Source organism: Antedon bifida, chromosome 9, assembly GCF_963402885.1.
Source record: "Antedon bifida chromosome 9, ecAntBifi1.1, whole genome shotgun sequence".
In the NCBI taxonomy this organism is placed as follows: Eukaryota; Metazoa; Echinodermata; class Crinoidea; order Comatulida; family Antedonidae; genus Antedon; species Antedon bifida.
The window spans coordinates 3,150,585-3,173,041 of NC_136234.1; the positions used below are offsets into that span (position 1 = coordinate 3,150,585).

The following is a 22,457-nucleotide window of genomic DNA, read 5'->3' on the forward strand; positions in this document are numbered from 1 at the left end:
TTAAAAGAACTAATAAAGTATTTTATACTCTACTTAACATTGGTATCTCACTGACATTTATAAGTTAAACATAACCCTTTTTTACAGAAATTTTACATATTGAAATTGATCACTTTAAGTAGTATTTAGCATATAATTAGGTGTTATCCTATTTTAATTACATATTTAAGTTGTATCTTGATAACTTTATGTTTTAAATTGGGCACATCTTGCTCTTTTCCATTTTAGATTTAAGAAATATATTTATTTTCAAGTAGTTTTCAGTTGATTAGTATAATATAAAAAATTATTAATAGTGCAATAAGAAAAACTTTCTTCGTGTGAATCTTTTTTTTTTATTAACTTTGTTATTTTGTAGTAGTAGCTAGTAGTAGTTTAAGAACCATTTTAAGTCACTTTTGAAGACATACATTTTCCCAATGATATGTACTGTAAGCATTTTTAGTACTTAAGTTTTGACTGTTCTTAATCATTAGCATCATCAATATCACTGTTGTCTAATCACCATCATTTATTCAAATCATTCCTAGAACAATACCTCTTCTTTTTTTTCCTTTTTTTTTATACAGTAAACATAATTTCATACACTGTTTTTCATTAGTTCATTTATATCTGATCTTCATTTTATTTTAAAACTTTTCTTTGAAAAAGTTAGATCCAATTTTAAAGCAATAAATCTGGGTTGTGTTTGTATACTCTTTTAAAAGTAACAATATAAATGTACAGTAATAGATAGACATTGTTATTATCCTGTGACATGTTTAGTGGGGTGCCTTAGGGTCAAAAACGTTACACGGATGACAAAGTTTTCAAATTTTGCACATATGTTCACTTGGACATACAGATTAAAAAAATCACTGTAGCCAAGAAAAAAAATGTATTTTATGACCATATTTGGAGTATTTTCAAAATGGCCACCAAAACAAAATGATGGTCCATATCTTAGTAACCGGTAGGGGTACAGAGTTCATTTTAGTGTTAAATTGCTTAGAACACATATGTTTCTATTCACTCTAATACAACATTTTATTAGAAAATGGCCGGAATCATCATTTCCGGAATTGTGACCTTTGACCCTAGTATGGTCATATCTCGATAACTACTGACAGTAGAAACATGAGGTTGGTCTTAAAATATTCACAATATACATGTTAGTAGTTGGTCTAACGAACTATTTTTCCCAAAAGTGACTGGAAATCATAATATTGACCTTTGACCCGATAACCTCAAATTTCGTTACCGAATGCGCATAACATCAAAATATTGGGCTTAAATTGTCAAAAATGTATATTTTTGTATTAATTAAGGTAATGACTGAATTTGTCAATTGACCAGAAGTAATGATATTAACTTTTGACTTAAATTTTGTTTTATATCACTACAACTAACTTCAGTGTTATAGAGAAGCAGTGGCTTTTCGACATAATCTATTTTTTAACATTCCAAAGACCAGTTAAAATAAATCACAATATTTGTTATAATAGTTTCTATTCTTGTTAACAACCCAATTTTTGTAGATATCTTCCTTGATAGCAGATGGTAGTGCTTTCATATCACGGATGTGAACACTTACCCAACGACTGTAATTCTGATGGTCAAATGCGAAAAACAGGTAGATAAGTGCTTCTATGAGTAGCTTACTTCTGGTATTGGTGTGAATAAGCATCCCAATGTAAATTGGTAGAGGTGGTTCTCGGTTTAGGTTATGACGCTCAGTAGGCCTACCAGTTTCTTCTCTTACCTTCTTCTTGGAGTTATAAGAAATCAATTGGGATATTGTAAGGCATGTCTGTGAATTGTCAACGTGCTCCTTCGTGTTTGGCCCATATAAAATCATAGCTATCAGCATTTTTAAACTTGGTGATACCATCTCTTGGCAACGAGGAGGAAATGCCCCTTTGAACTGAAAACCATCCGTCATTTGAAAAATATCTTCTCTGCAGATTTTTGCAACCTTTGCAAACAACAGCGCTTCTTCTTCATACTGTCGACGATGCACATCTTTCCACATTTGATATATGGCCTCTTCAAAAATTAAAACACATTTGTATCCATCAAAATGCTCATGTAGGCCCATGGTTTCGAAATGTTGTAGAAGGATTTCTTTCAAGCGCGTTTTATTAAATGATATATTCTCTCCAAATTGATGAAGACGATCTTCAAACCAAGAATGTAAATGTGATAATTGAAATAACAATGTTCCCTCTTCTACTAATCCCTCTACATAAGAAACCAATTCTGCAAACACTCTGCCTTTCACACGATCTCTTTCTGTTTTAGAAAAAGACAAAGTATTGCTTTGATGTTTTCTATATCGATTTCTAAATTGCGTCAAATAATCCATGTGGTATTTTGCTGCAATAGCTACTAAATCACCATTCGAAATAGTAGCAAGAAGATCAAAATCATTCATTTCTGTCGCCATTCTTCGAAGTATTTTGTCAGTGACACCTTTGAGTATTCATGAAGCTTTTGAAATGTATCTTTTTTGCAGAAAATACAGTTATTTCTGCTAGGACTTGCAACTTTCTGTCTTTTTGAAGACCGCTCTTTCGTATCTATGTTTTCTTTTACTTGATGTTTTCTTAACCTTTCCAGCTTAGTGTTGTTGAACTTCAAATGGCAAGAATGATGCCACGAGGCACCGTTTTTAATAAAAGCCTCCGGTGTACCATGGTCTCCATATTCTAATGAAAGTGGTGAAGCTTGTAGTTGCTTAAAGCCGTCTACATTGTTTAAAAACGCTTCGTACACACATCTAGCATTAATGTTTCCTCGTTTTTGTGGACACCTTAAACTTTCCGATGTAACAGACTGGCATATAATGCATCTTGACCAGTCCATTGTAAGTGTTTACTTACACCTAGTCTAGTCATAGGGCTAGTGTCTCGAACATAAATTCTGTGAAATATATAGAGTAAACTTAAACAAATAACAATCCTGATAGTTAAAAAATAAATATGAATGTTTTTCTTTTATTCATTTTCTATCATTCATGTTTTAACCAAAATACGTGTAAGAAGCAATTCCTGTACCTATGGGTCCTAAACCTATAGCCTACATCAATTATTTAAAATTATTAAAAAAAAATTGTAATTATTAAAATTATTTAAAGTTAAATTTAATAATGATGTGTAATTGCAATATAATTTTTCACAAAACTACACTTGGGACTCCCTGTAACTAAGCATTTGCTAGGCCTATGAGAGGCATCCGCTTTGCATTGCCACAGTCGTTTTCGCCGTGGAGGTATGCCTAGCAACGAGCCTGTGTTAGCCTAGCCTAATTGATAATCAATTTAAATGCTTAAAAGAAACAAGAAAGTAAATTAATGGTAACCTAATGCTTTAAAGTGGTAAATCAATATATATATTTAATAAAAACACTTGTTTGAAATCAACAACTGCTTTATAAGCATAAAAATACTTACCACTTGGCAATTATCCACCTGTCAACACGTTTGGCTTCATAAACTTTTAGCCAATCAGAATGCCGGATTTTATGAATACTCATTTTGGAGGGAAATCTTTGTCTAGGTAATACTATAGTAATTGATTGTATATAAAAGGGGTTCTATGGACCTTAAATAATGAAATCATTGTTATTATTAGTATTTATTATTCTCAAATAGAAACTATTATAACAAATATTGTGATTTATTTTAACTGGTCTTTGGAATGTTAAAAAATAGATTATGTCGAAAAGGCACTGCTTCTCTATAACACTGAAGTTAGTTGTAGTGATATAAAACAAAATTTAAGTCAAAAGTTAATATCATTACTTCTGGTCAATTGACAAATTCAGTCATTACCTTAATTAATACAAAAATATACATTTTTGACAATTTAAGCCCAATATTTTGATGTTATGCGCATTCGGTAACGAAATTTGAGGTTATCGGGTCAAAGGTCAATATTATGATTTCCAGTCACTTTTGGGAAAAATAGTCCGTTAGACCAAATACTAACATGTATATTTTGAATATTTTAAGACCAACCTCATGTTTCTACTGTCAGTAGTTATCGAGATATGACCATACTAGGGTCAAAGGTCACAATTCCGGAAATGATGATTCCGGCCATTTTCTAATAAAATGTTGTATTAGAGTGAATAGAAACATATGTGTTCTAAGCAATTTAACACTAAAATGAACTCTGTACTCCTACCGGTTACTAAGATATGGACCATCATTTTGTTTTGGCGGCCATTTTGAAAATACTCCAAATATGGTCATAAAATACATTTTTTTTCTTGGCTACAGTGATTTTTTTAATCTGTATGTCCAAGTGAACATATGTGCAAAATTTGAAAACTTTGTCATCCGTGTAACGTTTTTGACCATTTTTTCCCTTAAGGCACCCCACTAGTTTACTTATTTGCATAAGTATGTCAAATGTTTACAGTTATAAATAAATAATGATTCCACTAATTTCATATTTTCTTTATTTGTTTTCATTGCTATCTTTTGAGCTTTTCTTTGATCGTTACGATATTGATAGAATTGGTATGTAAAATAGGTACTGCCGACTAACCAGGCCTCTAACGAACGTACTGCGCATGCTTAGAAACCAATCAGTGTGGTAACAACCATCTTGAAAATGGTTCTATGATGGTACCGAAACGTCGATCTCTCTTTTTGTCATTAAATTTTATATTGAAATTATATAGTAAACGTCTTTTAATTCGTAACAACTTCCGTTCATAATAATAGTAGATCAAAGGTAAACCGTTAAATATTTTTATAATGCTAAAACATGACGAAATTATGGTTACATTTCTTTTTATTACTTAGAGAAATGTTTGGTAAATTCCTCTGTAATGCGTCTATTTGATCTCTAAGATTTGATTTACTTTTACAGGATGTTGTATATCAATCCGTTAAATTAAAATAGATCTCATCAGATTAGTATTTCCGTACTACCGTACTTAACAAGAACAGAAACCTTATCAGGTACAAACGACTAAAAAAGATTGGATCGTGTGGGTGTACGTAGGCCTCCTAGTGTCTGCAATTACAACAGACCTCGAAGAACACTTTTTAAACCCCTGGCTGAGAATTTTTTTTTCAATTCGATGTAGTGGCTGATTGATGCAGGAGAAAAGAACAAACTTACACCGACATGATATCACTATTGCAAATGCCCACTGAATTCAGATCTGCCATCGAATATATCTCTCCAAGAATTGTCCTCTGCATCAATAAATTCATTCATCAGGGCAAATATACACCAAATCAATTCCAAGTAGGCCTATATCTTAGGAAACAGGTCATTTGAAATTGTTTGTAGCAATATTTTGGTAATTTACCTGAAGAAAACAGTAGAAACATTTAAAACTGCATTTTAACTGCACCATTTCATGTAGTAATAATGTAGTTTTGTGTAACATTTTCCTACGCTACACTGGGGAAATGTTTCCCGGGGAGCGATTTGATCTCTTTAGTTATTTAAGTTATATTGCGATACATCTTAGCTCCCAATAAAACAAATAATGTATCTCGGCATACTTAATGTTCTTTGAAATCTCAGGGTATGAAATTAGCACCCATTGAGACGTGACATTTTTATGTTGTGGGATTTTGCTTGTCAATATATTAATGTACAGTACGTGTCATTTCGCTACTTATGTTGAGATGTTTTTGAAAAATCTTTAGAAAAACCTGAGAACACTTCAGACTAAAAAATCGTTATAACATAATGTTTTTAAAGCTAAATGAGTATGTTTAAAAAAATAGTTTTCGTGATATTGCTTCGGTCATTAGGCTTTCGTGGAGGTTTTCAATAATTTCCAATATTTGTTCCCTTTCCTAAACAGAGGAAATTAAAGAAATTGTTAAACTACGTTGCTAGTTGTATAAATGTTCATTTGGTTTAAACCCAGTGCATGTTGCTTATATATTATGAATATGTATCAACGTTTTAGTTCAGTGGAGTTGTGGGTGAACTTTCAATGATTTGTCATTAAGATGTTTTATTTGAGGATATTGACGATTCTCTATTTTTTGCGTTATTTCAGTAAATTTCAATATATTCCTTCTGCAACGTTGCTTAGACCTATTTATAGTCGATGATGACTATTTCTTTAAAGGCCAACCTGGAAACTCTAGACAAATTCTATATTTCGTCAGCTGTGTTTTGCGGGCTGCATGTAGAGTCGTTTTTAAATCTGTTCGGCAGATGCCAACTATTCGTTCTCTCTGAAGTTCGAGAAAAGCAGGGTTGAATCTTTCTAGGCCTACGTTCATTTTTTAAAACAAGAAAAGTAGTACTATAGTAATATTATAATATTTATATTTCCAAATAATTAAGAAAGAAATGAGTAAAATCGGTAAATAAATGCACGCTGCTTGGTTTAATGAATATTCAACTTTATTGAGTTAGACACTGATATTTGAAGAATTGTTCGTTAAGCCTTGTAGCGCGCTTTTCCCAATAGTAAACACCTGGACTATTCGATTATGCAACAATGATATGCAAGATCTGCATGGCCGGCTGAAGACATGTTTTGGCAAAGGTAGGAACAAGCGAGCATTGTTGTTTCTAAATATGTTGATTATCTGTAACAGTTACGTTTTTTCGGATAAAATCCTGTATTCTAAGTGTGTAGTGTATTTTGTTTGATGTTAAGAAATATCGTGAGTTTGATATCTGTTCAAAGCTAGAAAACGAAACAACGCACAAAACAGAAGCCAAGCAATTTCACTAGAAATGAATGTATAGCATTTTTAATACTAAATGTTTTTTTCTTTACGGACTGTTTTACTAATAATGATATTGTATAATGATGATGGATACTGGCAATTACTTAATATAATTACAATTTTTACTATTTATATCTACAACCAAACGGACACAAACATATAGTTTAGGACAAACACTTAGATAGACAAATTAATAGAAAACAACTCTTTGAGTTGCAGAAAACATTGATAATAAATTAAGATAAATAAATTTGATTCGATCTTAGCTACATTTACACGACGTCGTTATCATATCCGATAGAGTTGTGACAACGGGTTTGTTGCCTTCATAGTATAAAATTGATAATGGTTTTAGCTTCTTTGATACGCAACATGGTGATGGTGACGCGTCCGGGTTCATTTTCTTGTAAAGACCTATGACCTGCGTATTCATGACGTCAGTACCCCACATGTACGGACAACTTCCCGCACAAAAATTAGCTCTGTATCCACGTGGTCGTCGTATCCATCGCCAATTCAGGTGTTTTTCAAAATCAATATAAAATTCCCGAAGACAACATCTTTTTGAATTTTCATAATCACAGAAATCTTCGTCAAGCTCGGCAGCTCTGCGTTGCCGATCGCTCCTTCTCGTTCGTCGTCTATGTTGGTCTGTTCCACTTTCATCATGTTGTGCGCCGGGTGATAGATTCATTTGGACGCTTGTTTCTTCAATGCTTCCAGACATTGAACTTGGAGAAGCGGTGTAGAAAACAATCAATGTTGGATATGATCCGGATTTTATGAACATTTGCGCCGTGCTTTCGTCGTCGTGTGGCGAGTCACCTCTGTCTGTAACAGGTACCTGTTGATATGGACCTATGTAAAATGGAAACATTTTTGTAATTATTATATATTCAATTTGGTACTATGAAAGATTCCTGTTTTTTTCCTACCAAACTTAATTTAGTTTGTTGGCATGTTCCTAAATCGCCCTACTCCTTATATCTTTATACCTAACTTGTTCATCTTTTTTATTTGTTTACATCTTCTTTGTAGTATTTAGATTGTCTTTCTATTTCAATTAGTTTAATCTGTCCTAAAATTACGCTTTCTGCTCTTTCCTCTGAATTTTCCGTACTTTTCAGAAGATGCTTGAGCACAACGCGATTTCCTTCCCCACCATGTAGAATATTAACTGTGATCATAGGCTACTCACCTGCTAAAAGGAATTGAAGCGGTTGTCGATCTTGGAAAGGGTCACAATGCGTTGTTAATTCGAATCCGTAATCATCTGCTGGAATAGTGAAATTTATACAATACAATTAGGCCTAATGGTCAACTCAAGTTTAAAAGATATACAGTAATCATGTCAAACTGTTAGTAAAGTAGAACCGCTACTTCGGAACAATCACTCCATTCAGGGACACCCATGTTAAAGAACATCCCAATTAAGGGGACATTTTCCTGTGAAACGAAATACTATATATATGTTAACGCTACGGGAAACCTCTATTTCGGGGACTCTTTATTATTAGGATGATACTGTAGTAAGAGTAGAGTTAAGAAAAGTCAACAACTTCGTTGGAGTAAGTCATATTGGTCAGATTGTCAATGGGAATTGAGAGATTTTTGCTACTCCATATAATTTAGTAAATCCCCATCTGTATCCTATCTTATCTTTCTTATTATTAGGAATGTAAATGTTTTTATAATCAAATTGAACAAAAACTTTGTCGAAATACCTCATCTCTTTTGGAAAATAACTTTTTAAACAAATTTATTTGATATAAAGCAGGTCTATTTACAATCATAATAGTAAGTGTTTGAAACTGTTTACATTCATGGTAAAATGAATTGCATAATTTAAAGCATTAATATCAGAGAAATATGATAAGCCAACCAATTTCCACCGAACCATGGCGGATACAACCACCGCCTGTCGGAAATAAAAGAATTACTTAAAGGATTTCGGGAAATTAATCAATTTTCTCTTTTCTGAATTCATACGATATTACACAAAAATCACAATGTATTGGTAGAACGCTTGTCATGTTAAATAGCCTATATTCATTTTATTTTATGCTGTAATTTGTGTTTCGGAAATTTAAAACTCTCAAAATAAATGTATTTTAAACTAAGCGTATTGATTTGGACACCAATTGCCGGTAGTAGTGTATTTTAAAATGTTTTAAACACGTTTAATGCTTATGAACTAACAAGGACACACAAATTAAACGGATATAATTCTTCACTGAAAACCATAATACTAATTGAAATGATTGAATTTATTTTGATTGTCTAGCTTATTACAGTGTATTGGCATTTCCCCAAATCCACTATTTATTATATACCATATTCTTCCGTTTATGTCCCCAAAGATACAAGTGTTTGAGAGGCCTTGACCTCCCAGAGGTATACCGAATGGGGGAAATGAACGACACTCGACAGTGTATAGTTACGTATATCTTTACTTTATACGTATACGTTTGTCTTTTATCATTTTACAGTTACTTCAGTATAATGTTCACACGGGCGAAAAAACTCGCGCGTGACATACGCATGTAAAATTCGGGTGACATACCAAGTAGTACCAGCAGTTTATTTGTGAAAAAGTTTTCCATCACGATCTGATTGGAAAGTCTAAAGAAAGTGTGCGTGATTGTCCCATATTTAGTAAGCGTTCCTTTTGCCCCTATGGATCTAGGTATAACTAGGTTACTTCATTTTTTTTTCAAAATTGATTTATTGTGATAAATTATATAAATACTTGTACTCACTACATGTTGTAATAGACCTCTGGATGGCGTCCTTTACGTCGAAAGATAACCACTCATCGTCGTCTGTATTTACCACTTTCGCGCCAACAAACTTGCGTAAAGGGCTGTTTGTCCCGTTCATGCCCTCAATGGCATATAACTCAATATGTTGCTCGCTTACCGTTGCTTCAGACTTGTTAGCTTTAAAAATCCTCAGCTCTGCTTTCGTTATTTCTATAGATTTGGCCATTCTTTGTAGGTCGCTAACATTGAACTTATAGAACATAGAGTATTTGTTTTTCACTCGGTTATCACTGTAATAGGTCTTGAAATCTTCTGTAAGAAGAAAAAAAACACGTTAGAAAAATGAAGGTTTTATTAAATTTGGAAAGTAGAAAATGTGTTTTAACTAGATTTTCTGTAATAAATAGAGCTGTGAAGAAATAAGTGTGTAACTTAACTGTGTCAGTTATAATATTTTCCGCTTATGCTGTAATGATTCAGAGACGTTATTGCTTATTGCTATACGTTTTGATTTCAGTATGAAAAAAAAAACGGGAAAAGTTGCAATAGGGTAGTCCCAATTAACGTATGCATGTGCTGTTCATTTTATGCTAATTTGAAAATCTGAAAGTTGCGTACATGTTATATTCCTTCAAGATATTTCCCTAGGGTCATCTGTACTTTATCAGGTTTTTAAAAGTGCAGTAAATAATCCTATAATTATTTCGTGTTAAAAAAAGTAGTACTAGTAGTAGTTTTAGAAACCATTATGAAGATCTTTGGTCAGATCCATGGACACAATACGGGAATTGAGAGAGTTTTGCTAACTCAATGAAGAAAACTTTTCCCTATTAGGCTCCTATTATATCAAGTTAAAAGCAATGGTTGTTGGAATAAGTCATATTGGTCAGATTGACAATGGAAATTTAGATAGTTTGCTACTCCAAAACAGGAAATGTCCATAGGCTAATCTGTACTTTGTAAGGTTTTAGCAAGTGTAGGAAACATTCCTATTCTTTTGTGTTTCAGAGTCTTAACTCAAGTTGTAAATTTGTTCAATTTAGTAGGCCTACTCATATCAGAAACCATTTATGGAGATGTTGGTCAGCAAAAATGACTACAATGAGAATGGAAAGGTTTTGGTATCCTAGATACATCAAACTCACTTTTTACGAAAGAAAATTGGTACCGATCGTGAAATACCAGGCAGTTTACAAAACGTTATTGCCTGATATGACGTCATCAATGACTAGCCACGTCTTGGTCTAGTACTATGCCTTGTCGATTGTATCCGTCCAAGTATCCGCCAGAGATTCACAGTTTTGATGAGCGCATTCTGATCTCATAATGCAGTTTAGGCCTACATGAGAATTCTACTAGTTTTATATTCAAGAGTTGATTAGTCATCGAACTCGTCAATAAAAACTCTTGAAGAAATGTTGACTCTTCGTGTTATTGCATTTTACAGAAATGGGGCGTAATAATCAACTTTTCTTTTAGAAGATTCAACTTTATAATACCGTAATGGTTACCAAATTTATCAAAACTGACATTTATGATTAAGTTATTTCTTACATTTGGTTATCAATTTTGGACTTTTGAAACATTGAGTAGGCCTACGATACAGTATTTTGCTGCAAAAAACTCCACTACCATTTCTTTCTTATTATTCTTTATGTTTTATTTTGATTTAGTTTAAATCTTTCTTTCCAACAAATACACAATAGATATGTAAGTGGCGGTGTTGGAATTAAGATTCAATCTACAATTTTATTAAATTTGAAGATGCATCTTGAAAATAAAATTGAAATATTCCCAAACAATAAAAATGATACGGCAGGTACTAGGCTTAAATCAGAAGTTGCAATTTTCGTTTGATACGAAATGTGGTTGGTTTAAAAAAAAGGAAATAACTAGGTTTACACGAACAGTAGCAATCTGTAGCCGGAAAAATTACATTGAACCTTTACACAGAAGTTGATTTATTTGACCTTACAAATATTTTCCGGAAAAGACGTATCGTGCTGACATGTTTGAGAACCGTTATTATAACCATAAAACGGAATCAAAAGAATCAAGTGTTTAGGTATGTTTGTGAATGATTAGCTGTCAAATCGAAAGCATTCAATTCAATTCATTTTTCCTTTCCAGAATGACAAAATAAAAAATATACATTGAATTGAAGAGAAATGCCTTTTACGGCTCATCAGTGGATGCAAACTGGAGAGCTTTAGGCCTAATTTAATGTACGTATCACCAGTTTGTGGTCCATGGGCTTTTGTATTTTTATTGTATTGTTTTATTATGTATATTAGTATTCAAAGAGCTTTGTATCTGTATATGTATACATTTGATTACGAAATGAATGAAATACAAATAAAAATAATTTTCTTTTACTGTCACTAGCGGATTGTAGAAAAATCATATGTGTTTGTAGAACCTTGACAAATTTAAATTTTGTCGGATCGGATAATTAATTAGAAACATAAATACTAGCAGAGCCAATTTTAAACAGTATTACTGTACCACCGGATTCCGATGAGTGCTGTATCTCCACTGTAGCAATATTTCTCCAGTATTATTGGCACATTCCGTAATACAGAATCTCATGTTTTATGCTTGCCTGTATCATAGAAATGGGTTGAGGTTAGTCTATAATACAAGCTTTACATGTGTTTCACATATGATGTTGTATCACGAAATTTGCCTATAACACTGGAGAAATTATTACCCGTAGGCCTATTATACAAATGGGTTATTGGGACAAGAAATTATCAATATTCCTGTTGTCGTCCTTCATCACAAGCTGCTGGATCCTATATAAATTGCTCGCTGGCTGAATTTAAATGTGATAGTGATAATGCTAATGTTTGGCCCGCCATACAAGTTACCTAATGAAAGTCATATTTTTTTTCGGGATTGGGGTTACCTTCATATCAAGCCCACCCATGGATGGCAGCAATGTGGGCAGAAGGTCAGCAATCATGTCCTAATTATTATAATCACAGGAGGTACCGATGTGTTAATGCAACCTGAAATAGGGGTATACATTACAATTGAATTATATTAATTGACCTCATTTAGGTATTAATATGAATAGCAGACGGAAAGCAATTTTGATGTTTTGAGGTGAGGTGTTAGTTGTGTTTCCTGACATACGTTACTTTTTTTTATAATAAAAGACAATTTAAGAACAAAAACATTAATTATCTCTGAAGTCCGAATACTAAATGGATCCTTCAATTCGATTCAATTCAATTATTTTATTCCGTCCAGCACTCTGGCTCGAAAATTGTCGTATATACACATTCATATAAAACATGATAAAATACGAATCAACAAATACAAAAAAATACATACATATGGCATCTCATCTAAATCTATGAGTACCTATCCAAGCATGCAGTTCATTGTTTCAAATGTAGAATTTGTAAAAATGTAATTATGTATTATTAAGTACAAAACGTGAATTGGCTCAACATGTCTAGTATTTACAATTGATTTATTGTATTGTTGCTTGTACATACTGTAGTTTGTTGTTCTTGTTTTTAGCTTAGTTTAGTTTAGTTATTCATGTCTTTATTTTCAATATGTTCTGTTATGTTTTGTTTCTTGGACCGCACCGCATATTGTGAGTGCCACCGATTGAAAGGTGCATGGTCAACAAATAAATAAATGGAATAGAATACTAAATGGAGGTTCAACTTTAGAATACCTATTCAAGAATGTAAGTTCGATGTTGTATTATTAAAACCCCAATTATGCAAATCAATGTTTGATTTAGAGAAACAAATTTTCTTTTAGGCATATAATATTAAACCACAGACCAATTTCCTCTATGTAATAATTATGTGTTTAGAATCTGCAACATATGGACAACATTTTAACTGTAATTACAAGTTGCAGGGACTGTCTATTAATATGTTTAAACCAAGATAACAATTAGCAGCGAGAGACGATAACTTTGAAACTATAAGTAAATTGACCTAATTCGACTGTCCGAGTTCCCAATAATCGAAGTCTCACTGTCTGGAAATATAAGCTTTAGTATAAGCATGGATATATAAGATTGTATAACAGGTTCACATTGTTGTCTGGTAGTACATATACTTTATAGCACAGAATATATGAGAGTTTAGTTTCCAGAGAGTCCCAGATGTAAATTCTACAATTGGTTGCTTGGCAAAAGATAGGCCTATTTAGATATTGCAATTAATTATTTAAAACAAAGTTGTTTTTTTAGGATTGCCTATCGTAGTTACAGTAGGTTTACTTATAGCCAACGTTGTAAGGACGAAAAATATATTAGTTCTTGAGGTGACGTAATTAACAAACTTATTAACAAACACATTTCTACATTCTACAAGCAAAAAGTAGGCTACAATAAACGCTGTGCTGGTTCGTAGGATATTACTCAATGGGAATATGTATTTAACAACAAATTAAGCAGTTTCACTTTTGATCCCAATGGAAAGCAAACAATTAATGTCATATGAACGGTTTAAGTTGGTGTAGTCCTTTTACTCATGATTAGTTCACATATTTAGGAAGATAGTTTTGTTTGTTTGTACCTCACGAATTACTTCAAAGATGGTTAATCCGTAAGAACCAGAAAGTTGACGTTGAATTTAACTGACCATTTGTTTGTAAATAGTTAGTTCTGACGTGTATGATGTATTAAAAATGAATGTGATATATTACTGGGATATTCTCACAGGGCGTCAAAAGGGGACGCATCAATGAGCATATAACTTTGCGAAATACCATAAAATAGGCCTAAGAATATGTGTTTCAATACAAGGCCTGTGTTATGTCTAAATACATTTTTAAAACAAAATGCAAAATGTACTTACCGTTATCTGATGTTTGTGGCCATTCTTTCTCCAATGAATAAGTTTTAGTAAGCTTTGCGTAATACTCGTCCTCGTTAATGGAATCGTGACAGGATTCCAATTTTTCTAACCACTGTTCTTCAAGAATTCTTTGTGTTTCATTCCATTTTTCCTCATCGTCTTTTGGAATTATTTCTGGTCCAGTGTCTTTTGGTGGGACAGTCATTCCTAGCTTACTCAAAATTTGACCGCGTATAGCCGCTGTCCGTTTCGTTTCATATTGGTAAATGTCTAACATACACTGCGAACTTGAGCAAATTTCAATACTAATAACAAAAACTAAAGCAAACAAATATACTGTCAAAGACATAGTCCTTCGACGCGTTTTTCCAAAAATGTTCATACTCCTCAAACTATAATTTAAAAATGTAAACAAGTCCATTGTCAACACACCTAGCCGGCGTTTCGGCAACTGGGTATTTCTCTGAGTTTATGTTATCCAGTGGAAAGTGATTCGTATGCAACCGCGTCCAGAATTGACTATTGACTGAAGGATGCAAATAGTTGGCTATATATAATAATGTCCCGTATGGGGGCGTTGTCTGATTTGAGTTTCTAATAGGACTATGTCTATCAATCGAAGCTTATAAACGTATATAATAATTGCCAAACAGTGGGCTTGACAGGTGTATTCATTTCATCAAAGACTGCGAAGCCTGGTTATGATGGGTTATTCTACTGGTCTTGTATGTTTGCGTGATTTAATCTCAGCAACATTTATGGTAGCCATTTTTCGGAGTCTTCTAACGAGTAGTATAGGCCTAACTTGAGTATAACGACATCGCGAAACGTCTCACAAATGTTACGCGCGCGTACAAAAGTCGTTCCTCTTTCATCAGCGTTTTGGCGCGCGCGTCGTGCGTGCCGATGAAGATAGCATCATCAAATAAGCATGTGTGGCATGTTTACTATACTGGGTTGAAGTGACCAAAACAACAACACAAAACAAGAATTTTGATTATTTTGATAATTTTTGAAGGAAGACTTACTTTTTACTTCTGTGCGATGCCTTTAACTTTTGTTAGCAGTAGTAGCCTAATTGCGGCGCAAAAATAAATTAATAAAAGAAAAACTTGATTCCTGATGGGTATGAAATATTGACCAAGGAATGTAGGTCCTGATCATCGGAGATGTAATTTCAGAAGAAATTATTCAAATATTGTATTTTGTTAATTTCGGTTAATTAAAATATGGAACAGTGGGTTTATTATTTCAGACAGTCCACCCTAGCTAAGACAATGTCCCGTCTAAAATCATCTTCAGCATGGAAATGGAATATTCATTTCAGACAGACAAGTCGCTTTCAAATCCGGTATTAATGTTTCGCCCACTTTTGAGACCAACGTCATTCTCGTCTAAGCTCGTCTAGCCAAACTCCTCTAACCATTCTAACCCAAAACAACAGTACAACCCCGGTTGTGTCGTGATCCTATCCGACAAGGTGTACGGCCCGTAGGGAGGTGTGAGGCTAGAAATAGATTTGTATTGGTAGTAATCATTTCCGTTTGGTAACCGTGCCAGACCACATTATACATTCACCTCGTGTTTCAGACAATACTTATCTTGCCTAATAAAATCGGGCCACTTGACTGGAGAGTTCATCAAGGATTTTCCAAAACGTGGTTCCAATTATTGGAATTGTTAAATATCTTATGTAAAATGAAAACCCATGAAATAATAGATTTACCTATATCTCCTGCTTTTTACTCCTGCCTCAATGTTTCATGTTTGTTGTTTTACATTAAAACATACTCCATGATTAAAATCATTGACTAGGAACCAGATAACTCGGTGAAAATGTTGACTTCAAAATAGAACTAATTAACAAATTTATAAATCTTGAGTATGTCATCACCGTTATCGACTCTGGGAGGGAGGGTGTAATGTCACTCCATTGTAAATTAACCTGGGTGCACAGTCATTCCCAATCAGGGCACCCAGATTATATGGCGATCAGTTCATGATGAGTTCAACAGTCTGTCCTCTGTCCTTGGTAGAAACAATTCGCTCGTTTCAATGACGTCACAACTGTTTTAGTGTATATTGTAGATTTGTGTGTTGTAGGCCTACTGTAAAGTTGTATTAGTTCTAAAACTTTAGAGGGAGACAAATGTGTGTACCACAATACGATTTTGTTGCAATTTTGTGTTTATGGCCATTTAATCCAGTTCTGAGAATCAATTTATCCGAAAACTTTACCAGTAAAGTCTTATAAGTTTTAAACTGTAGAGAGGGAGAGAAATTGTGTACCACAATTTCCAGTTTAGTTACTGTAGCACTTTTGTGTTCATTTGAAGCAATTTATCTGAAAAATAATGCCGTAAGATTATAATTATGTTGGTCTCCGAGGTAAACCAACAGCTTAGTCCAACGTGCGCAACATATTCCCAGACCACCCTACTATGTCTATTTCGGCCGCTTTACGTGTTGGAATTAACACATACTGCTGGGTTACAAATTACTACATTCGCGCCGCTTGTGATATGAACTTTTCGTTTCTTTATTTGCGCTCGTATTATTCTAAATGATGATCTTCCAATTTTCGTTGAATATTACGAGGATTTTAAAATTGCTTGTATCCTTAGGCAAGATACTTTACTTACGTCTGCTCTCTCTCCATCCAGTTGTACTAAATGGGTACCGGTTAGCTCAAGACACAACTTTGCGCTGATTACTAGCTGCATTATGGGAGTATGTTTGATCAATTGATTGCGTTATCAATCATTCATAACTTAAATTTTATATTTTCAAACTTACATGAACTCAGCATGAACCTAGTTCTATGCTTAGTGGTTTTTCTCTTCTCCGAATTACACCACAACACATGTGAACCATAGACTGAGATACAGTATCACAATTTTCTTATTCAAACATGTGGTTCCCGCTGTGTACTTGAAATGTATAGTTTTCAAACATCTGAAAATTATTAATTTGTTTTAAACTTTATATATATTGCCATATGTATTTCGGTAACCGACAGATACTCTTTTGTTGTTTTAACATAATAGGTATTGTTCATAAAGTTAGCCTGGATTGCGGGACTTAATGAATCGAATCCGAGATTTAAATTAACATGGCTAGGCACTGTTGGATTTGATATTGTAATGATTTTAAATTAAGATTCAAGTTATATGTTCATTATGTATAAGTTGTATCAACATGTTTCGCAACGCAAGGACGTATACGCAATGCGAGGACGTATACGCAACGCAAGGACGTATACGCAACGCAAGGGCGTATACGCAACGCATGGACGTATACGCAACGCAAGGACGTATACGCAATGCAAGGACGTTACGAAACGCACGCGGGAGAGTTGACGTTATCCTATCATACATCTCTGTGAACACATTGTGCACAATAATTGCATCATTGTTTTAGATTCTAAATCGAAAAGATTTGTGTTTTGTTTCCTCTCTCTTAGGCCTATCTTCAATATTGAAAACCCTATTATCGTATAAAATACCCTAGTCTAGTTCACGATTCAGAAATAGATAGGCCTAGTTATGATATAACTATGCGAAACTTGAATTGTCTTGTCATCAAAACAATGAACTCCACCGTAACAGACAACATCCGCCCACCTCCTGTATTATGACCGGTCTACTTTTCGGGTTGTCCTTGGGAAGGACGCTAATAACGTAAGGTATTATTAGTAATCATCTTGTATTGGTATTTTTGGTAGGCGGAAGACACCGGAGTAAGGACCTCATTGAGTTAATATTGTTTGTTTGTAACTTTTATAAAATTATTAATAACAATAATAGTTCATTCTTAAGCTTGGTTCCCACTAGGACGCAACGCACGAACGTAGACGCAACGCAAGCGACAACCGACAGTTCGAATAATCCATCGCTTGTGATTGGACAAAGCCCTAATGCTTTGTTCCACTAGCGATGTAACATAACGCAACCTACGCCCTTCCCATAATTGTGTTTTCCCCCCGCCTGCGTGAAATCAAACCTGCTATGTTTACAGCACTGTTGCGTTGTCGGTTCCCACTTGTGATTATGCAATACAGCACTTTGCGTCAATACGTCGTTGCGTTGCGTCCTAGTGGGAACCACGCTTTACGTTGCGTTACGTCGTTGCGTTTCTAGTGGGAACCACGCTTTATATAGCGCATATAAGCAAGCTCTCAGTTAAAATAGACGAGAAGTGGCAATAATTTAAATTAAAATGATGGATTAATTTAAAAGGAAAGCTTCAACTGAGTCTTGAAAGAGTTTAGAATAGGACACTGTCTGATTGAAATTGGTAAGTGGAGCTGCCACAGCAAAAGCTCTTCCACCATAATGTAGATGTCCTAGTCTTCGGAACTATTAGAAGACATTGAATATCGATTTCTTTTGTTCAGTTAACTGTCAATCTCCTAATATACATAATACATGTTTATTGCCACGATCATGATTTTACTTTTAGTTCAAATTTATGTCAATTGTTATGATGAATATCATTTTACTATTTTAAGCTATAATTATATTCGCCTGACAGTTGAAACTCATTTAAACCATTCTAACATATTTCTCCATGATTAAACAGTTTATAAGCTAAATTATACACTGTTTTGGTGATAAATAACAATATTATTTACCCAATTACCGAATTATTCTTTTTAGAAAGCTTAAAATAACATAAACTTGTATTTTAATACAGTTTTATGTTGCACTATCGTATGATTTTTCGATGAAAAGTTTAATCCTGCGATCATTTTTAATTGAATAATTTAGCCAGAAGATTAATGACCGCTACTGCATCAATTGGAATAATCCCGAAATAATTCCCTATGGTTGTTTAATATTGTCATTTCCATTATTACGGTGTAGTTTACGTAAATGAGTACCATTATTTACTATCATATCCGAGTTTATTTTACGATTTTCCTGGAACAGGATGAATAATTTTGTTTTTATATCATTTATATTTATTATTGTTTTATTGTATTTCGAAACCCAACTAACATAAAAAGAAATTTGCCAATAACAGGAGGGTTAACAAACAAAAAAGAACGGATACAAATACAAAGAACAAATGCCTAAATAATAAACATCATTTTAAAATGAGTCGGCAATGTTGTAAACACGATGCGTCCGTGAAAATACAATGCTTTATTTATGTTTTGGGAGTCGCAATTGCAAAGCTTTGCTTGTTCGCGGTTGCCCATTTATTACTTTACTGTACTGTATGTTAAAGGGTAGATCCGGGTTTCAAATTTCTCTTGTTAATTATGAAATATTAATCTTTGCAACAACATTGATGATAACCCCACTTATTTTTCGTCTGGGGTAAAGCAGATTTGGACTCAGAGTCCGAACATCATTTTAAGGTAGGCGCGCCTACTGTGGTATTTGTTATCGTGTTGTACGTAGGTGACTGATGTTGCTGTTTTTTGCTTACCCAATGTACGAGCACCACATAGATGCAAACGTGCAAAAGATACGCCTTTCGGTAGTGTCACTTTCTTATATTGCAATAACAGGTATTTGATTAAACCATGGAGGAAATTTCCTCCATGATTAAACATAGGCCTACACACAGGGTGTTTATTAACGTAACCTGCATTTTACAAAGCCAACTAAATTTGTGGTGATAAATACGTCATACGCGCTCAATACGTCATAGATACGTGACTCATTGGTTTAGGTTTATGTATATATTTTTTCCGGTAGGTGAAAGATACGACACGACTAATGGTAGGCCTACTACAAGTACCTATGATATTAGTAGCTTGTGGCAGGAAATTGTGATGCCTGATCGCACGTACGTGGAAGTTTCATAAGCAATAAATTAGGAGGGCGCACTCTCGTATATTAAAAGCATCATATTATTAAATTCAAATACAATTTAAAAATCACTAGTCCATACTTTATTTTGTCGACATTTTAATTTAAAGTATTACATTGTGCCCAATATATGGACATGATGATGTCATATCACTACCATAATTGGGCACATCACACTTTTTTTGCCAGGGCTTTAAATATAGTTATTGATCAAATAAATTATAAAATCGTTTTGTTTATTATGATCAAATAGAATTACCGTATAGTACTTGTGACACCTATTCAGGGACACCCCTAATTTTCTGTGAAACGAATGAGAAATATGTGTTTCAATGGCCAACATCTATTTAGAGGACTTTGGTATGTCCCAATGGTGTCCCCTTTATAGAGGTTCAACTGTATATTGTACACATCAGTTTGAGTGAGTCATGGCCTGAACTCAAAGATGTTCAAATTTTGCAAAGCAATTCAAGTTGAACTTTTAGCCATGGTTGTGAAATTATAAAAAACACTGGTTAGTTTTTATTATAAAATATTATATTAATATGGTGATGGTTGTACATAATATATGCAATTGTTATAGTACAATTTTCTGTTTTCCATGCCACTTATTCATTTTCCTGTTTGTTGTACAGTATCAGGCTTTTTTAACATCACATTTGTTACCCTATTTATAGATTTTTATCACATTTTATTATCAAGTTTCATTCTTCTCTGTTTCACTTTCGCTTTCTTTATCCCAGTCCTTCATGGTAGCCCCCATCATAAAATTGTCTCTTAAAACATCCCAAGTTGCACCACTCTTTTTAGATGAATCCTGCAAAATAGAAAACAAACTTGAAGTTAGTTATATTCTAGCAAAATGCCTATACACCAGCTATATGCACAGTTAACTATTTAGTTATATCCACAGCTAACTAGTTAGTTAGCAATATCCATAGCTAACCAATTAGTTAGCAATATCCATAGCTAACTAGTTAGATAGCTATATCTAGTTAGTTAGCTATATCCACAACTAGTTAGTTAATTAGTTAAGTTAACTAACTAACCAACTAGTTCATTGTGTTAGTTTAGAACCATTTGTTTACCTGTGAAGTTTTGTTGTCATCATTAGACTGTTGTGTTTTCGAAGCAGTTTTCTTTAATAAATTAAGAAATTGTCCCTTAGACATTGACGATTCAACTTTGGCTCTTTTTCGTTCGGATGCTCCGACTTCAGTTAATTTAGATTCTAATGTCTTCTGTTCTTTCTTGACTGCGTTGAATAGCTGGACAACACCCCTGGATAAAACAACAAATTAGAAAAAAACATCATTTAGGATTGTTGTTTTATGTGTATGTTTAATATTTTGAAAATTATAATAATAATAATAATAATAATAATCTGGGTTATGAATATCACTTTATGAGACCTAAGTTCTATTTATTAAAACTTTTGATCTGGGTGCAAACCTTGTGGCAGTTCTTTGAAATCCACGTTCAATTTCTTTAAGTTCAATCTTTGGTTTAACATACGCTATATCCTCCCACGCCTTCTTTGTGTCTCTCTGAAAGATAAACAAAAAATACTTGTTTGTTATTAGTGTTTACATATTAAAGTGTCGTCTCATCAAAGTATTTATGATTTCATACTTACTAATTTCTTTTGGTCTTCATAATCTGATTTTTCCTTCTTCTTTTCTTTCTCGTAAGACTTTGATTTTGCCAACATTGCTGAGCCATCATTGGTAACCTTTTTTTGAAGTATTTTAGCCATTGCATCAGCCCATCCCTCACCCACACCAGTGGACTCTTCATTATCTTCAACTTCTGTTTTTGTCACCTTCTTCCGTAATTTCCCCTTTTGTGTACTTTCTAATAAATTAATGAAAATATTTATTTTGATTAATTAATTTGATTAGACCTGCTGTCTGAACACTAGTAGCACCCAACAACAATAACTAGCCTAAAATTAACCTAGGCCATAGCCTACTAGTGTATGTAGGCCTAGCCTGCAATACCTAGAACTGAGTGAGTGACTCGCGGCGGGGCACTTTTCCCCACACAGAGAAAGGGATAGGCCTAGTAGTAGGCTCGCGCTAGCAAGCTTACAATTCCTGTCGAAAAAAAGGTAAATCTGCCAAAATAATGTATTACCTTGAAGTAATGCATCATCACTACTTTCAACATCGCCTTCACTTCCAGAATTATATGATATTGATACATTAACACGTTTCCTTTTCGATTTTAATTGTGCCATCTTTCCTCTTTTCAAAGTAAACACATGTTATCCATAAACTGTACGTCTATACGCACGACTGCGTGTATATAATTGTCTAATGTCATCGTTTCTATCGACGGG

The 22,457-nt window shown here is 33.7% G+C and overlaps 3 protein-coding genes across 4 annotated transcripts in view; 1 reads left to right on the forward strand and 2 right to left on the reverse strand.

Annotated features, from left to right (window-relative positions):
- Positions 1 to 6,449: 6,449 nt before the first annotated feature.
- The window catches only part of LOC144852552 (DNA repair protein RAD51 homolog 2-like), a 160,783-nt gene continuing 144,775 nt past the window's right edge, over positions 6,450 to 22,457 (forward strand). Inside the window, exon 1 of the mRNA XM_078710443.1 lies at positions 6,450 to 6,513. The gene's annotated coding sequence lies outside the window, so the exon portion shown is untranslated. The remainder of the gene's footprint in view (positions 6,514 to 22,457) is intronic.
- LOC144852548 (transforming growth factor beta-2 proprotein-like) lies at positions 6,718 to 14,804 on the reverse strand. Of its 2 annotated transcripts, none has more exons than XM_078710434.1 (4): positions 14,295 to 14,804; positions 9,460 to 9,774; positions 7,899 to 7,973; positions 6,718 to 7,558 (listed from the first exon to the last, which is right to left on the reverse strand). In XM_078710434.1, the coding sequence occupies exons 1-4, from the start codon at positions 14,713 to 14,715 to the stop codon at positions 6,963 to 6,965; spliced, it is 1,407 nt and encodes a 468-aa protein (XP_078566560.1). In that variant the 5' UTR covers positions 14,716 to 14,804; the 3' UTR covers positions 6,718 to 6,962. The 2 variants fall into 2 exon arrangements, with proteins under 2 accessions (XP_078566560.1, XP_078566559.1); XM_078710433.1 differs by having other exon boundaries at positions 7,899 to 7,976.
- Positions 20,177 to 22,426, reverse strand: LOC144851866 (RRP15-like protein). Its single transcript, XM_078709515.1, has 5 exons — positions 22,253 to 22,426; positions 21,753 to 21,970; positions 21,569 to 21,663; positions 21,205 to 21,397; positions 20,177 to 20,933 (listed from the first exon to the last, which is right to left on the reverse strand). The coding sequence occupies exons 1-5, from the start codon at positions 22,353 to 22,355 to the stop codon at positions 20,814 to 20,816; spliced, it is 729 nt and encodes a 242-aa protein (XP_078565641.1). The 5' UTR covers positions 22,356 to 22,426; the 3' UTR covers positions 20,177 to 20,813.

Bases quoted from the DNA above. Each gene is read 5' to 3' on its own strand.
- LOC144852548 (XM_078710433.1), bottom strand. From the start codon at position 14,715: ATGGACTTGTTTACATTTTTAAATTATAGTTTGAGGAGTATGAACATT. The intron at 9,775-14,294 runs GTAAGTACATTT...TTCTTCTTACAG, and splicing joins GCCACAAACATCAGATAACG to AAGATTTCAAGACCTATTAC. The intron at 7,977-9,459 runs GTGAGTACAAGT...TCACTATTCCAG, and splicing joins GAGGTCTATTACAACATGTA to CAGATGATTACGGATTCGAA.
- LOC144851866 (XM_078709515.1), bottom strand. From the start codon at position 22,355: ATGGCACAATTAAAATCGAAAAGGAAACGTGTTAATGTATCAATATCA. The intron at 21,971-22,252 runs GTAATACATTAT...TTAATTTATTAG, and splicing joins TGATGATGCATTACTTCAAG to AAAGTACACAAAAGGGGAAA. The intron at 20,934-21,204 runs GTAAACAAATGG...TCTATTTTGCAG, and splicing joins ATGACAACAAAACTTCACAG to GATTCATCTAAAAAGAGTGG.